Source organism: Dryobates pubescens, chromosome 21, assembly GCF_014839835.1.
Source record: "Dryobates pubescens isolate bDryPub1 chromosome 21, bDryPub1.pri, whole genome shotgun sequence".
In the NCBI taxonomy this organism is placed as follows: domain Eukaryota; kingdom Metazoa; phylum Chordata; class Aves; order Piciformes; family Picidae; genus Dryobates; species Dryobates pubescens.
Window position 1 is genome coordinate 18,862,737 of NC_071632.1, and position 17,177 is coordinate 18,879,913.

The following is a 17,177-nucleotide window of genomic DNA, read 5'->3' on the forward strand; positions in this document are numbered from 1 at the left end:
GTGAAGGGGGAGTCAAAATAAAGGTGAATATAAACCTAGGGGCAGGCAAACTTCCACTCTGGTGATGCTCCTGAGGTGGATTTCTGCTAAACTCAGCAATTTCTTGGGTTACTCTTAGACCTACAAACAGGTCCTGGTGTCTCTCAGCTCTGGTGGCAGGGCAGTGCCCAGGGTGCCCCCTGCATTACAGCAGCATACCAGTGATGGGCAGCAGGCACCACAGATGTCCAACATTTATTTACTACAGAAAGAAACAACATTTACCAGGGGCTTCACAAATTGCTTTGGCAGAGCTGAAAGCTGGCTAGGAACCGATCCTGTCTCATCCACGTGGAAGCCAGAACGCACCAGCACCAAGCATCTCGACCCACATGGCAGAGTGGTCCAGATTCTGCCCTCACCAAGCACCACCATCACTCAGACATAAGGCCACTGAAAGTTACTCTAAAGTGCAAGAGAGCCAGAGCTGTTTGTTCAGTTCAAACCCCACCTTCCCCCAAGGCACCACACCTACAGTTGTTCAGTCCACTCTCAAAGCAGCTTCTCCAAGGAGGCTACCCCAGGCTTCTCCTCCACCACCAAGTCCCCAATCACTTCTGCTTCTCCAAGGAGGCTACCCCAGGCTTCTCCTCCACCACCAAGTCCCCATTTACTGCCCTGCACTCAGGACTTTCCTCCTTTGGTTGTACATCCATGCGTGTGCTCATTCAGCCATGCAGCCCCAGGCTTAGGCTGTCTGCACCAGAGTCAGTTGACTCAGGAGATGGTTTGGTTGGAGATTAGCAAGAGCTGGCTACAGCATCTTCTGCTCTTCACCCATGGGCAGGAATGTGAGCTAGAACCTTTGTCCATGGCATGTGGGGGGGAAAAAAAGCAAGTGGGCTTTGGTTTGAGTCCCAGGACATGAATCACAGCAGGATGGTCGCGGTGGCCACACTGGTCTCAGACCCAGCAGTGGAGGCCCCTTTGAGAGTGAAGTGGGGTCTGTGGACACAGCAGGTGTGAGCCATGTGTTGTGTTTCCTCAGCACACTTGCTCCCCAGGCAAGCTGGCCAGGATGCAGGCTGGCTGGGAAGCAGGAGTGGCTCCTGCACCCTCGTTAGCTGTGCCTCAGGCTGAGACTGACTCTCTTGGTTCGTTCAAGACATTTAGCACCGGAGGGACCTGCTCTGCAGAGGTGGCAACAGCTACCCCTGCACTGCTGACAGTGGGGGGGACATAAGGACTCTGCAATGTGCTGTTCCTGGTCCTCCTTCCCTTGCTCTAAAGATTGTCCTATTTATTTATTAGCCTCTTGGCAGGTATAGATCCTGCAGAGCCCTTTGGCAGTCCTCACTGCACAGCCAGAGAGGCTGAACACCTGGCAGCACATGCTGACCATTTCTTGCAGTGAAGGAGACATGGGATGCTTGGGCTGGAAGTGACCTGGAGAGGGTCTTCTCAGAGCAGGCTCAGCACCAGTTAATTCCTTTCTCCATCCAGCTGTGAGAGTCTCCCCTGGGAGACACGGGCTACAGGTCCTGCACGAGAGCCAAGTGTTGGTGGACCAAGTGTTACAGGAAGCAGGGAGAAAACTCTCCAGGCCTGCATGGTGTCCAAGGATCAGAAAAATGATGGGGATGGTTCTTTCTGGCATTAAAGAAGCATCCTGGAAGCCTGCCTCAGCAGTCTGTCATGCAAGGGGAGCCTGTGGAAAGCCTGCTGTGTCTCAGAGAAGAATCTTTCCTGCAGCAAGAGAGCGACCTTTGCTTCCCAGGTGACTTCTACATGGGTGAGCTACAGCAGTCTGATTGTCAGGAGTGCTTGGAGAGCCCTGGAGCAGTGGCTGGCCTGGCAGCAGTGGCTGGAAGGGAGCTGAGGCTATGGGACAAGCCTGCTGATGCCTTCCTCTACTCCACCTTTGCTTTGTCAATCCTCTCCTCCTCGATGGCCAGGACACGCTCACGCTCCTTGATCAGCTGCACTCCACAGTATGTGATGAACCAGATGGACAAGGTGCTGACAGGGAAGCCTGGAAGATGAAGGCAGACATGGTCATCTAGGCAGAGCTGCTTACCTAGCAGGGATAGAGGGCTGGAGCACCTCTCCTGTGAGGACAGACTGAAGGAGTTTGGGCTGTTCAGTCTGGAGAAGAGAAGGCTCCCAGGAGACCTCATTGTGGCCTTCCAGTATCTGCAGGGGGCTACAAGAAAGCTGGGGAGGGACTTTTGAGGCTGTCAGGGAGGGATAGGACTGGGGAGGATGGAGCAAAACTAGAAATGGGGAGATTGAGATTGGATGTTAGGAAGAAGTTGTTCCCCATGAGGGTGGTGAGAGCCTGGCACAGGTTGCCCAGGGAGGTGGTGGAAGCCTCCTGCCTGGAGGTGTTTGCAGCCAGGCTGGATGTGGCTGTGAGCAACCTGCTGTAGTGTGAGGTGTCCCTGCCCATGGCAGGGGGCTTGGAACTGGCTGAGCCTTGAGGTCCCTTCCAACCCTGCCAATTCTATGATTCTGTTCTCCAGCACTGCTGCTTTTCAGGTGGGTTTGGGCAGTACCTGATGGCCAAGGACATTTTCCATTGTGGATCCAGCCCTACAGCTTTGCTGAGAGGAGAGAGAAGTTCCCAGGGTGAAGCCTTGGTAGGTGCACCAAGACTTCATAGTTGACTTGCTGCCCATTCTGTCTCTGCTATGAGATCTCCTGACTTTCTGTGGGGAGACCTACAGTGGCTTAAAGGGGGCCTACAGGAGAGATGGGGAGGGACTCTTGATCCAGCAGTGTAGGATGGGAGGTAATAGTTACAGACTGGAAGAGAGGAGATTTAGATTGGCTATAAAACAAATCTTCACCATGAGGGTGGTGAGACACTGGAACAGGCTGCACAGAGAGGCTGTGGATGCCCCATCCCTGGAAGTGTTCAAGGCCAGGCTGGATGAGGCTTTGAGCAAGCTGGGCTAGTGGAAGGTGTCCCTGCCCACAGCAGGGGGGTTGAAACTAGATGATCTGTAAGGGCCCTTCCAACTCAAACCATTCTATGATTCAACCTCCCCATGTCCATCATTGTTCATCACTGTGACCTTCTGGAAGCTTAGTGCACTGCTGATGCTGAGGATGAGCCCCAGCACTGCCCCATGTCTACTGGGGACAGAGTGTGCAAGGAGGGAAGCACATATCTGTGCCAGTGACTAAGAGCTGGGAGCAAATCCTCCACTTAGGAAGGGTCTGATGACGTTTGCAACCACGAGCCTGGTATCCACAGCAGAGTGGAGACACAGGCTTTGTACCAGCTAAAACAGGACCTCTGAAATGAATAATGGAACCAGCAAAAGCCAGCTAGCTCAGCAGGCAGGCACTTCTGGCACACTGAGCCCAGAGCGTCACATTATCCATGTCCCACGCCAGCCCTGTCCCAGGGAGGGCTGGAGAACGTGGGCCCTGACAGCTATTTATACCCTGGGCTGATCAAGAAGATCATTAGTGCCACCACCCACCAATTAGAAACACACAGAGAAGGCTGCAGCACAAAGATTTGTAGCTGTGTCACTTTTAAGTTGATGCAAGAGAAGCTGTCAGAATAGAATGGAATGGAATTAACCAGGTTGGAAAAGACCTTTGAGATCATCCAGTCCAACCTAGCACCCAACACCATCTGATCAACTAAACCATGGCACCAAGTGCCCCATCCAGGCTCCTCCTAAACACCTCCAATGATGGTGACTCCACCACCTCCCTGGGCAGCACATTCCAATGGCCAGTCTCTCTTTCTATGAAGAGCTTCTTCCTCACCTCCAGCCTAAACCTCCCCTGGCACAGCTTGAGACTGTGTCCTCTTGTTCTGCTGCTGGGTGCCTGGGAGAAGAGACCAACCCCCACCTGGCTACAACCTCCCTTCAGGGAGTTGTAGAGAGCAAGAAGGTCTCCCCTGAGCCTCCTCTTCTCCAGGCTAAGCAACCCCAGCTCCCTCAGCCTCTCCTCCCAGGGCTGTGCTCCAGACCCCTCCCCAGCTTTGTTGCCCTTCTCTGGACACCTTCCAGGAACTCAACCTCCTTCCTAAACTGAGGGGCCCAGAACTGGACACAGGACTCAAGGTGTGGCCTAAGCAGTGCTGAGCACAGGGCACAATGACTTCCCTGCTCAATGAAAAGGAAAGGAGGTGGGACAAGAAAATCCCTTTCTCCAGCAAGGGAACACTTCACAGCCTGCCTTGGTGGCGTGAACATGACCTTTGTGTTGCTGTGGGGAGTCTAGATGATGGCTTCAGGCTGTGCTGGAAGCTGTACAGGCACACCTGGAAGGGGTACCCCAGAGAGCTCACAGGAGAAGGCTGGGAGCTATCAAACCACTGCCTACCTTTTGAACAAGAATTAAGCACAACCAGGAGCAACCACACAACAAGCCAATGGCCAGAGCACTTTGGACCCCAGGAAGTCCCAGACATAGCACAATAAAATCATTTTGGTTGGAGGAGACCTTTAGGATCATCAAGTCTAGCCATTGACCCAGCACTGCCAGGTCACTACTAAACCCTGTCCCTCAGCACCACATCCCCATGGCTTTCAAAGCCCTCCAGGCATGGGGACTGCACCACTGCCCTGGGCAGCCTGGTCCAGGGCTTGACAACTCTTCTGGTGGAGAAAGGGTCCTCAGTTCCCCCTACCAGCATCCAGTCCACTGAGACAAGCTTCCCTCCTCCCTTACCTGTCAGGAGGAGTCTCTTGGTCACCAGCAGAGCAAACTCCAGGCTGTTGAGGGCTGGGATGTTGTAGAGGACGATGGCCCAGAAATTCACTGCCCCAAAAGCTGCCCTAACCCGCCGAGACATGCCCTCTGGGAGCTTAGCCTGGGGAGGAGAGAGGAGCAGAGAGTAAGGGAAGGGCATCCACTGGTTGAACTCCCACCAAAATCCAGCTGGCTTCCTAGAGGGGTAGATGAAAATCAGAAGAGCTTTCAGTTTCTCTGGGATGAAGAAACATAAGAACAAGGTAAAACTTCTGCTCTGCTCCTTGATTTGGATGCATAGGAGGCTCTGGACTGGTGCTTTGAGGTCCCATGTGTATGGAGCAGATGTCACATATGGTTTTGTGCTAATAATGTCTGAGTCCTCCTCTCTTCATCTGTTGCTTTGGGTCAGCCTTTGCTGCAGGCAGATGAACGTTGCACTACACCAGGGTTAGTATCAGCCTGGTGTGCAAACCACTCCCAGCTCCTGCTAGGAATTGTTTCTTAGGAATTATAAAGGACCTGAGAAGCTGTGACAGCAGCAGAGTGAAATTGCCACTGGCATGCAACCCTCAGGAGCAGCTGGTGAGAGCACAGCTGGGAAGCAGCTCAGAGCAATCTTCAAGGAGCACAAGGAAGCCCCAGGCCACTTAGTGCTGAGAGTGGTGGTGCCACAGGGAAGGGCTTTCACTGCCTGGGAGGCTGTAACCTGATTAGGAGTTCAACCAGGAGAGCAAACAGGAGGATTGCTCTCCAAAGTCTTCATTCAGAAGTGGTCTTTACTGAACTGGTTTAGCACCTCCCAGTGTTAGGCTGGGCAAAAGAAACCAGGGACAGAATTGTCTCCAGGATAGAGCTTCCAATGTCTTTCTCCCAACATGTCCCTGAGGCACCTTGGCCCCAGAGAGCAGCTGGAAAAGAATTCATCCTAGTGTCTGAACTTTTAGCAGAAATCAGCTCAAAACCACTCAGAATGTCAAGATGTTTTGCAGAACAAGAACAAATTATTCTCCTGCCCATGGCAGGGGGGGTTGGAACTAGCAGCTCTTTAAGGTCCCTCTCAACCCAAACCATTCTATGAATTCTGTATGGAAATGTACAAATATTTCCCCAGGGACAGACCTCACATTTCATGCCCATCTGTGCCACTTCAGTGCCTCATTGAAGCAGCAATCCTGGTCCTCCTGGACCTCTGTTTTGCCTTTCAAAGCTCCACATCCAGCCATGAGGCATCTTGGGGGCAGGTGGGAACTTGCTCAGGGTGGGTGACATCGTGGATAAAACAAAGAGATACAGAGACCAGAACTGTGCTTCCCTTGCACAGCTGAGTAGCTGATCACAAGAATGCTAACAATTCACAGGAGAGAGCTTCAGGTCTCCACAGAGAAGGCCTGGGCACAGAGCAGGATGTCACCACCAGTGACACTGCTCTTGAGCCTCAGCTGAAGGCAGATCTGATTTGTAGAAACCAGTCTAAGCTCCCCACAGTCACAAACGTTTCCCAACACCAGAATTTTGTCCCAGACCCAGTTCCTCACCTCCAGTTTGGCAAAGAACCTCTGCTGGAAGAACTTCTGCACCCAGAGCTCGAAGTTGAGGCCAAAGCAGTTGATGACAGACCAGATGTAAACAATCTCACAGGGCCCCAGCCACAGGGTGGTGATGGCAAAGGTGGCAACGCTGGCGCCCAGCTCCTTTATGATGCTGTCATGGTTCTCTCCAATGTGATCATACACATACCTAGCAGGCAAGGAAAGTGGCTGGTGCTCCTTCTCATCAAGAGCAGCCCTCTGGAGTCCCTTATCCCATGCTCACCCACCACAAGCTCCTCATAGGTCCATCTAGAGCACCCAGTGAGAAGGGAAGGATGTTTGGTCTGGCAGGTTCTAGTCATACCCTGATCTCTGCTGCAGTCCAGCTGCTCACAGCTTGTGTTCCTCACAGATCTATAGCTCTTTAGAATCATAGAATCAATAAGGTTGGAACAGACCTCAGAGATCATCAAGTCCAACCTGTCACCCACCACCTCATGACTACTAAACCATGGCACCAAGTGCCACATCCAATCCCCTCTATAATGCCTCCAGGGACGGTGACTCCACCACCTCCCTGGGCAGCACATTCCTATGGCCAACAACTCTCTCTGTGAAGAACTTTCTCCTCACCTCCAGCCTAAACTTGATGATGAGACAGAGCTAACAACAGTCACTGCATGGTCCCAGCCCAGGGAGGGTGATGCCATCCTTTCCACCTCTTGCAAGTAAAGGGTTGGGGGAATGTGAGGATCTGTAGAACTCCAGGCTGTCTCAGGTTTGCTGGTGGACAGAATTTTGCCACAGAGCAGCCAGCACCTTCAGTAGAGGTTTGCTGGTGTGTACTCATGGATGAAGAGAGATGAAGGGCTGAGGGAGCTGTAGGTAGAGCTCAGGCTGCTTTTGTTACCCAGGATTTGGCATATCTGGGCTCAGCTCCCCTTTCCTCCTCATGGAATATGAGCCTGACTCTTCCTCCCTTGAGGGAACACTAAACTCACCACATTTAAAGGGACTTCTGGGACAGGACTCTCTCATTTCCAACTCCTGAGGGAGTCTGTTCCACTTTGTGGCAACTAATTCAATGGTCTTGTGGATAAACAGACCAAATATGACTGCATGCCACAGTGGGATTCAGCCAGAAGAGAGGATGAACAGCATTTAGTGTTTGGTTGCCGTGTGATGAAAGAGAAGACCCTGGACCAGACTGGAGGTGTTTGGTTGGACACTTACTTGCACAGCCAGTCGTTAATCCCTCTGTCAAAGTGCCTGGAACACAGATGACATCATGCACATGAGAACCTGAGGAGCCATGACACCCCTCCACAAAGCTGTCCCCTGCTGAGCTACACCTTCAGCCTTGTTCACAGCAGTTCCCCACGCTGCTGCCTTGAACAGGTCCCACAATCCATGTGGTTGGAACCTCTCTCCTTATCTATTGCCTGCTGCACAAGAATATTTCCCTGGGCTGCAGCCAGGTCTGGATAGAGACTGTTCAGTGCAGGTTGTCTCCAACTCCCAGGCCAGCTGCTCAGGACAGCCCAGATGTCCTCCCCACCACACACACTCGGTTCAGCTCAGACCTGCTGGCTCCCTTCGTGGATGGGCATGGGGTACTCACGTTTCTGCAAAGACATAGAGCATGGTGATGCATTTGGGGGGCTGGGGGGGGTCCAAGTGGTCCAGTCTGGCAATGGTGTTGATGACACCAAACATGACAGCAGCTTTCACCCAGTCATACACCAAATTGGAGTAGGCCAAGCCAGCTGAAGCAAAAGGAGAGTCAAATGGGTGAAGAGGAACGTGGAGGAACCGAGAGGCATCATCACAGTACATCAGAGCTTGGAAGGGACCTCAAGAGATCTTGGAGTCCAACCCCCCTGCCAAAGCAGGGTCACTCAGGGTCCCATGGAAGCATGCAGTCTGCTGTAGTAAACAGCATCAAGAGGACAGCCTAATGCTGTCTTGGACCAGCAAAGCTTTTAAAACTCAAGTAGTTATTTTAAAAGCTTGAACCAAAGGGCAATATCTTCTTGGAGTTCATTGGTCTTGGTAGTCCAAGAAAGTCAGACCTCAGTTCTTCCAGCATAAGGTCATTCCTTCTCTCCCTCTGAAGCATCTTAACCTATGATGCACTCCTCACAGCTCTCAGCTCTGACCTCTGAGGTTTCATTGACACGTCCATCAAAATGTCCCCTGGCACAGCTCTCTGCAGCTATGGAGGTAGTGTTGATGCTACAGCAGAGCCAGGGCCAGAAGCTCTGTCTTGGAGAGATGTCTGACACTGGAGGACAACCTCTGCAGGAACAAACACTAAAGAGTTCAAATTCCTATGCAAACAGAAGCTAAAATGCCCCCAGCTTTGGTGGGATTCATCTCACAGGGCCACACAGTGCTTTGATGTGAGCAGCTCATGAGCTCCACCACAAGCCAGGAAGATCTGATCAGCAGAGCCTGCAGAGGACATCAGCTCCCTCTGGAGTACTACTTATGCTTGGTCAGGCCAGCCAAGTGTCTTAGGACACCCTAAACCAGTGCTAGTGCCATTGTAGCTCAGACAGCAGCCCACTTTAAATGGAGCCCAGGTCACTGAACCTTGTCCAGGTAAGTGTGGAATGTGTCTAATTCTGGAGACTCTATAACCCCTCTGCACCTCTAATCCAGAGTCTGACCAGCCCAGAAGAAAAGTTCCATACCTGCCATCAGCCTTGGCCTTCCTGCACCTTGTCTGCTGTGTCCTGCTTCTTCCCTGCCAGCCCTCAAGAGGGGTTCACCCTCCGTTAGGCAATTGAAGACCTCAGCTACAGCATCCCTGAGCCCCTCTCAGCCCACACCCTGGAGCCATTTCAGTGGCTCACAGACACCCAGAGCAGGTGGCCACCTGTGAAGGCACCTGAGATACCAGAGCTGCTGCTTACAACAGCATGGAGCTGATTTCTTGGAGGTGCTGAGCTCCCTTCCAGCCCAGACAAAGCCAGCAGGAAGGGGTTGGTGCTCAGCCGCTTAAACCCTGAGCTCAACCATTTGCACTGGGACCCTGAGAGAACATCACACCTCCACCACCTGCTCTGCAGGCTGGCCTGACTGCAGCTTTGTGCACTGTCAAGGGGAAGAAGAGGCTGCACTCAAACACGTCCAGAAGCCTCTCAGTGGGGCTGGTGGAGGTCTGAACCCCACACCACCGCCTCAGAGCGGAGCAGAGGTGAACCTGCCCGGGCACAGCCACTCACCCAGGGACCAGTCTGAGAGGCGGTTCATGAACTTCACGTCGGAGGGGAGGGTGAGGATGTAGAAGAAGTGGAAGAAGATGTCCACAGCAATGATGGCCCCCACGTGGAGAAGGGCATGGACCCGGATGCTCTTCAGCTCATCATCCCTGCGTCTTAGCTCTGTGGTGCTCACCTGGCAGGGCAGCAAAGGGGGAAAGGGCTGAGCGGAGAGGCAGCACGGGCAGCACGCTCCTCCATCTGGGGAAACAGTGCAGACTCCTCTGGAAATCACACCATGGGCTACCTGGCCCAAACCTCCATGAAGAAAGACTCAGGAGGCTGTCTCTGGTGAGCACATCCACAAGGAGCAACCCACAGCAAAGTTCCAGCTCCTCTTGGACATCATAGAATCAATGAGGCTGGAAAAGACCTCAGAGATCATCAAGTCCAACCTGTCACCCAACACCTCCTGACAACTAAACCATGGCACCAAGTGCCACATCCAATCCCCTCTTGAACACCTCCAGGGATGGTGACTCCACCACCTCCCTGGGCAGCACATCCCAATGGCCAATTACTCTTTCTGGGAAGAACTTTCTCCTCACCTTGAGCCTAAACCTCCCCTGGCACAGCTTGAGACTGTGTCCTCTTGTTCTGGTGCTGGTTGCCTGGCAGAAGAGACCAACCCCCCCCTGGCTACAAGCTCCCTTCAGGGAGTTGTAGAGAGCAAGAAGGTCTCCCTTGAGCCTCCTCTTCTGCAGGCTAAGCAACCCCAGCTCCCCTGACCCTGCTTCAGCAGGGAGGTTGGGCTAGGTCCCTTCCAGCTCCTACCATTTTATGATTCCATGATTCTGAGTCAGCTGGGACCTGATCCACAGGGATTTCACCTCTGCTGTGCCTTGTACAAACATGGGCTGGGCTTTGCCTGCAGGAGCTGTCATGTTCCTGGCTGCTGCCATATAAAAGCCATCAGAGCAAGCTGTCAGGATTACCCTGGGCAGAGCGATGTCCTCGCATCGCCGCCAGAATCGCTGCTGTGTTCCAAATCCTCTTAGGTTTATTACTTTCCCTTTATGCCCTGTGAGAGGTGGGAGCTCTCCCAGCATAATCCACAGGCTGCTGCACCAGCCCCATCATCAAATCCAGAGGATTCCTGAGAATTAAAGCCTCTGCCAGATTTTTTTATGCCTGTCATATGCCAAGTGCTTTAAGGACACAAAGAGGTCGCCGGATGCTGAGCTGGAGGAGGAGTTGAGGGAGAGCAGGCTCTGGTGTGGAGGACACAGAGCTCACCTTGCATGGACTCACAGAACTGTTTGGGTTGGAAAAGACCTTTCAGACCATCTAGTCCAACCATAAACCCAACACCATCAAGGTCACCACTAAACCATACCCCTCAGCACCACATCTCCATGACTTTTCAATCCTTCCAGGGCTGGGGACTCCTCTGCTGCCCTGGCCAGCCTGCTCCAGGGCTTGACAACCCTTTCAGGGAATAATTTTTTTTCTGATGTCCCACCTAAGCCTCCCCTGGCACAACCTGAGGCCTTTGCCTCTTGTTCTCGTGTCTATGTGTGGTGGCAGTGCTCTGCCCATCCCTGAAGGCCCCCTCCCATCCCACTCCATTGGGATCAGGTTCTGTGTCCCTCACACTTCCTGCCTCATAGCAGTGAATTTATTCTGCTGACCCTAGTAAGGAAGATGCTTTTCCACTCAAATGAGGTTGCCCAAGCCCTGGTACGGATGAGTTCCCATCACACAAGGTGGTGCAATGGCTCCACCAGGACATAGCACTGGTAGGAACCAAAGAGACAGATCCATTCCCTAACTGGGCCATATCCTCCACCCTGGGGAAGGGTCTCCACCTGCCTGCCTCCATAACTGCTGCTGAGCAATTAGGGATTCACTTCTGCAATCAGCTGCAGCTCCAGCAGTGCAGGGGGGCATCAGCCAGGAGATGGCAGTGGTGCCCAGGCCAAGACAGGACCCCTGGCTGGGGCATGGGAAAAGGGTTGGGGATTTGTTCCCTGTGCCCTTGTGGCAAGTGTTTTAATTAGCCACGAGGAGAATCCCTCATCAAGTGGAACCTCATCCTGGTTTGGGGCTGTGCAAAGGAGCAGGGAATAAAACCCCCTCCAGATCAGCTCTTGTAGGAGTGGTTCAGGTCTTGGAGACACAAGGAGCTTAACGCTTGGGTTTGCAGATACTTTGCTGCAGTGTTAGGAGAAGCCAGGCTGATGGGCACTGGGGAAGGAAGAAGGACATGGGGTGAGGAGGGCACCCCGGGGCACTGTACCCCCTCTGAGGGGGCTTGGGCAGTGTGGCTGTTGTAGCCATGCTTGCCTGGCTGGAAAGATGAAGCAGCTATTCCAGCAGCATGGGGAGCAGATCCCACCAGTTCATCTTGCTTACTGGGACCAGCCCAGACCCTTTCTTAGGCAACCAGTACCAGCCCAGAGTTGGAGAGAAGGTGCTGGGCTGGGTGGGTCTTTGGTCTCCTCCAGGGAGGCTCTGGCTGCTCTCCTCTGCCCTGGGCTGCTTTGTCTTCCAAATACACAAATGCTATTCCAAAATGCTCCTGCAGAAGGACTGGATGTCAGCTGGAGACCCCAAAGTCAATGTTCTGCTGTAAAAGGAAGCAGAGGGGTGGTGGCAACTCTTCCCAGCACAACAGCTGACCAAACCAGATGTCCCTCCCATGGGAAGTTGCCAGTTTGGCTTGGTGACCAGGGTTGATCATTGATGTAAAAGGATGTTGAGATGGGAAGAGTGAGGAGGGAAAGAGTGCTGCCACTTTGCCTGGTCCTTGGCTATGAAACAGCCCCAGAGCTTGGCTGGTCCCACCTCAGGCTTCTGATGATGTTTCCCAGCACTGTTTGGAGTCTGCCCCTCAAAAGCAAAGACTTGTGGCACCAGGGTACTTCATGGAGAGCAGAGGAAGCCCCTGCTCACTGAAACACACTCTTCCACCCTTAGTCCTGGGGAAATAACTTCATCTTAAGACACACAGACCGCCCTGGAAATTCGAGCTCCTTGGGTGAACCAGCTGGATGGAAATGTGAGGCTGCCCTTGCTGGCACAGCCACCAGCATGCAGAGGTCCCACGGGTGGGTACCCACATGCCCAGCACCCCCCACTGCCTCCCAGCACTGCAATGGAGCAGCATGGAGCTGCTGAGGCAATAGGACATGGAAACTGAGACAGGCAGGTGCCCAGGGAGCAAGGACAGGAGCTGAACCCTCCTCCCCTCCTGATCTCAGCATGATGCTTTAGCCACAGCAGCAGCTTCCCCTCCAGAGCAGTCAGTGGAAATGGCCAAAAATCCTAAAGGAAAGGTTAACCCCCAGCAGTGGAAGCCCCTCTGCACAAAACCCACAGCCCCACTGCACAACCCAGAGCGTGGCCAGGCTCCAGGTGGCCACGAGAAGCTCTGCAGCCTTCCCTGCGGCCAAAGGGGTTTGTAGGCAATGAACCCAAGGAAACAAACCCGGGGAGAGGTCCTGCTCCAGCCTGGCCTCAGGAGTACTCACCTGGGCATGGAACTGGTCAAATGTCATGACAGGCCCGAAGAAGAAGAATGGGAGGTAGAAGTTGTACTTGAGGAGGTCAAAGATGGAGTAGATGCCCTCTTCCCTCTCAGAGCTCTCGAGTGCAAAGCTCATGCAGCGCATGATAGTGAAGCAGCTTCCTCCGTAGAAGAGGACATCTTGAAGATCAAAAGCTCCTGTTACAAACCCACTCTGGATGAGAAACAAAGAGTTACCACCAGGAACAGGCTGCCACTTCTGTGCTCCCTTGCTCTGTGAAGGACATAAGCCCTGGGGCAGCAGGCAAATTCTGCTCTGGCACCAACTGTCCCTGGAGCTAATGCTGCTGGAAAGACGAAACTGGGGCTTGATTTCCCAGCTGGCTTCTGCATCCCAGAGGAGCTTGGAAGTGGTAGAGAGGGGTGGGCATTGCTGAGCCCAGCCCAGCTCTGTGTCACAGGTGGGGAAACAGACATGGGTTGGGAGCAGGTCTTGTCTGGCTGACAAACTGTTGCCTAGACCACCAAGGTTTCATGTCCTGAGCTCTCGCCCTACAAGAAGCCACCAAAGCATGACAGAGGTCCTGTGGGATTATTCCCAAGCTCAGCAGCATAACAGTCCCCTCCCTCCCAGCCCCTGTGGGAGCTCTGATGTAGCCAGAAGTGCCCAGGGATTGTGGGTGCCCCAGAAGCTCTCCTTGGAAGTGACCTACCTGCCATGAGCTGAATGGCTCCACCTTGAAGGAGGCGAGACAGCAGAGTCCAGCCACGTAGCAGAGCCACTTCTGTTTGGCCAGAGCAACAGAGTAGAGGACAAGGCAGTGGGAGAGGATGATCATCAGGTAGACAAGGCCCATGCTGCCCAGCACAGCCGAGATCCCATACAGCATGTACATCACAGCCCGGTGCTGCCAGGAGAGAGCAGACCTGACCCATGGGCACCTGGGAGAAAGCCTCAGCCCTGCTCCCCCTAACCTAGGACATCTTTCAATCCCCCCCCTGCACAGTTATCAGGCCACCCTGGTGCTTTCAAATCCATCCCACCCCGTGGCTGGCTCACCTGTGGCAGGGTCATGGAGCAGAGCTTGCCAAAGAGGACGTGTCCCGAGAGGGCGAAGATGATGACGTTTCTGAACGAGGTGAACCACATCACCCACTCAAAATCAGCCACATCCTGCAGGAGAAGCACCAGGCACCTCAGTGCCCTGAGCCCTCACACCTCTGCCCCAACACCTGTCTGGAGATTTCACTTGAACTTAAGGAAAACTTCCACTGGAGAGACCCCACCTGGAGCTCTGGGTCCAGTTCTGGAGCCCCCAGTACAGGAAGGGGCTGGAGGTGCTGGAAGGTGTCCAGAGAAGGGCCACAAGGATGAGCAGAGGGCTGGAGCTGCTCTGCTGTGAGGACAGCCTGAGGGAGTTGGGGTTGTTCAGTCTGGAGAAGGCTCAGAGAAGCCTTCCAGGATCTGAAGGGGGCTACAAGAAAGCTGGGGAGGTACTTTTGAGGGTGTCAGGGAGTGATAGGACTGGGGGGAATAGAACAAAACTACAAATGGGTAGATTCAGATTGGATGTTAGGAAGAAGTTCTTCCTCATGAGGGTGGTGAGAGCCTGGCACAGGTTGCCCAGGGAGGTGGTGGAAGCCTCCTGCCTGGAGGTGTTTGCAGCCAGGCTGAATGTGGCTGTGAGCAACCTGCTGCAGTGTGAAGTGTCCCTGCCCATGGCAGGGGGGTGGAACTAGATGATCCTTGAGGTCCCTTCCAACCCTAACAATTCTATGATTCTTTACTTTGAAGCTGATGAGCACTGGACCAGGCTGCCCAGAAAGGTTGTGGAATGTCCTTCTCTGGAGACTTTCAAGACCTGCCTGGGCATTGTGATCTTGGGCAAGCTGCTGTGAGTGGCCCTGCTTTAGCAGGAGGGTCAGATCAGATGATCTCCAGACGTCCCTTCCACCCCCCACCATTCTGTGGTTTCATGGAGAGAAAACCACACATCCCAAAGCCTTTTCTTCCCATTTTACACCCAAGGGCTCCTGAGCACTTCAGCTTGGTCACAAGACCCCAGGGGAGGCCTGCAGAGGTTGCTGCTCTCGGCGCACACAAAGCAGAGCAGCAGCGGTGCTGCAGGGCTGCTGTTTTCCTGACTGGTTCTTTAGGGAGACAAACACAAGTCACATGGACTTTGCAAAAGTGTGTCAGCAGCAGAAAAAAAGCCCAAACAGCTCTGCTTCTCCAGGGGTCAGCACCAGCCATGTCACCAGTGGCTGGAAAAGACCAAGTCCTTCCTCTGCTTACCATCTTCCTGCCGAAGTAGTGCCAGCCTGGCTTGATGCCGTCCCGGAAAGCCTTCCTGTTCATGCTGTCTGCAAAGGACCCAGAGTTAGGGGAGAGAATTAGAGAATGCTTTGGGTTGGAAGGGACCTTAGAGATCATACAGTCCCAGCCCCTCTGCCTTCCACCAGCCCAGGTTGCTCAAGGCTTTGTCCAACCTGGCCTTGAACGCCTTCGGGGAGGGGGCAACCACAGCAACCTGTGCCAGTGTCTCCCTACCCTCACTGTAAAGAATTTCTTCCTAATCTCCAGTCTAAATCTCCTCTCTTCCAGCTTAAAGCCACTGCCCCTCACCTTATCACCTCAAATCCTCCCCAGCTTTCTTCTTTGCCCCTTTCAAGAAGCAGCTGTGGGCAGTGGGGGGTTGGCAAGGCAGGATGTCCCCCTCACCACAGTGCTGAGCCAGCAGGGCTCCAACAGCCCTTCCCAAAAGTGACAAAGTCCCAGGAAAAAACCACAGGAGTCAGGAACATCAGCTGCTTCTGCCAGGATTTCCAGCAAAGCCTTGCTCCTGTGCACATCCCAGGGACTTTTGTCTGATCCCATGGAATTTTCAGGTTTTGGGGCCTCTAGACAAAAGCTTTGGCTACCAGCCCTGTGCAGGCAGGGTGGTTGCCTGTTCCCAGCTGGAGAGCTGTGACATCCCAGAGCCTTTTGCCCTCAGCTATGGAAATGGGGACGAGGGGACAAGCAGGCAAAGAGGCAGAAAATCCTTTCTGAACATTGCAAAGGATTCCCAAGCAATCTGCTGCTGGTGTTGGCAGTTAGAAAAGCAGCCACCTGACACCCATTCTCCCCTCCCAGGGAGATGAGGTGGGGAGCATTACCTCTGGATGCTTCGAAGATCCCACTGCCACTGTAGACCACAGCACACGTCACCACGAGAGCATAGAACCCCAGCTCGTAGCTGGGGAGTGCTGCTTTAACCCCCATGGCAGCAGCTCACCTTCCCCAACAGTGTGAGGGATCCAGACCTGGGAGAAGGAAGAAGGAGAGAGAACAAAACCAGTGATGAGAGCTCACCTGCCCTCCTGCTCTGTGAGCTTCCTTGAAGGCTGGGAGGTGGAAAGCAGAAGGTGACACCTGAGGCTGAACTGTAGGTCACAGCTCAGGGGTGGGGAAAGAGGCTGCTGCTGAGTCCTGCTGCAAAACCCACCCAGGAGCCAGGATGTCAGAGAAGCATAGAGTTGTTTAAGGTTGGAAAAGACCTCTAGGATCAGCCAGTCCAACCATCAACCCAACACCACCACGCTCACTAAGCCATGTCCCAATTACCATGCCTGTGTGGGTTTTGAACACCTCCAGGGACAGTGACTTCATCACCTCTGTGGGGAGATGGTTCCAATGCCTGACCACTCTTTCAGCAAAGAAATTGTTCCTAATAGCCTGCTTTGGAGGCAGCAGGGCTGGGTAGTCCTGAGACAGGGCTCTTCCCAGCAAGCTGTACCCATCCCTACGTTCAGAGATGCTCCAGGATGGCAGCAGGGTGGATGGATGTCCACCCCGTCTGGAGGACAGGGCTCCTCCAGAGTGTCTCTGATGTCCCTGCTAACTGAATCCAGGTATGGGATCCAGGACAGAGCACAACGATGCCCACACTGGAGGGGACATGGTGGGATGCCCCTACTCCTATGCCATGGGCTGCAGCCTACCTTGCTCTGGGGCTTTGCCCAGTCTCAGGATCTTGGGAAGCTCCTAAAGCTCCATAATCCCAAACTGATTTACGGTTCCACAAGTGCAGCTGAGCCCCCTGACCGCTCTGCCCAGGCTTGGGGCAGGGCTCTAGGGACACCAGCCCTGCAATTAGCCCTGGGCCAATTACTCCTCAAGGCTAATTAACCTGGGGGAGATGTGTTTCTCAGGCAGCCCTGAGCTCTGCA

General features: G+C 53.7%; 1 protein-coding gene across 1 annotated transcript; it reads right to left on the bottom strand.

The window, feature by feature from the left end:
- Window positions 1–1,487: 1,487 nt before the first annotated feature.
- Window positions 1,488–16,475, bottom strand: HHATL (hedgehog acyltransferase like). Its single transcript, XM_009898133.2, has 11 exons — window positions 16,125–16,475; window positions 15,262–15,329; window positions 14,026–14,139; window positions 13,679–13,873; window positions 12,970–13,179; window positions 9,461–9,632; window positions 7,852–7,996; window positions 7,464–7,499; window positions 6,237–6,438; window positions 4,678–4,819; window positions 1,488–2,011 (listed from the first exon to the last, which is right to left on the bottom strand). Exons 1-11 carry the CDS (start codon window positions 16,228–16,230, stop codon window positions 1,890–1,892), a joined length of 1,512 nt encoding a protein of 503 aa, XP_009896435.1. The 5' UTR covers window positions 16,231–16,475; the 3' UTR covers window positions 1,488–1,889.
- Window positions 16,476–17,177: the final 702 nt, after the last annotated feature.

Excerpts from the sequence above, each read along its gene's own strand:
- HHATL (XM_009898133.2), bottom strand. The coding sequence starts at position 16,230 with ATGGGGGTTAAAGCAGCACTCCCCAGCTACGAGCTGGGGTTCTATGCT. Across the intron at positions 9,633-12,969 it reads TTGACCAGTTCCATGCCCAG|GTGAGCACCACAGAGCTAAG; the intron begins GTGAGTACTCCT and ends CTGCCCTGCCAG. Across the intron at positions 4,820-6,236 it reads GGTTCTTTGCCAAACTGGAG|GCTAAGCTCCCAGAGGGCAT; the intron begins GTGAGGAACTGG and ends TCTCCTCCCCAG.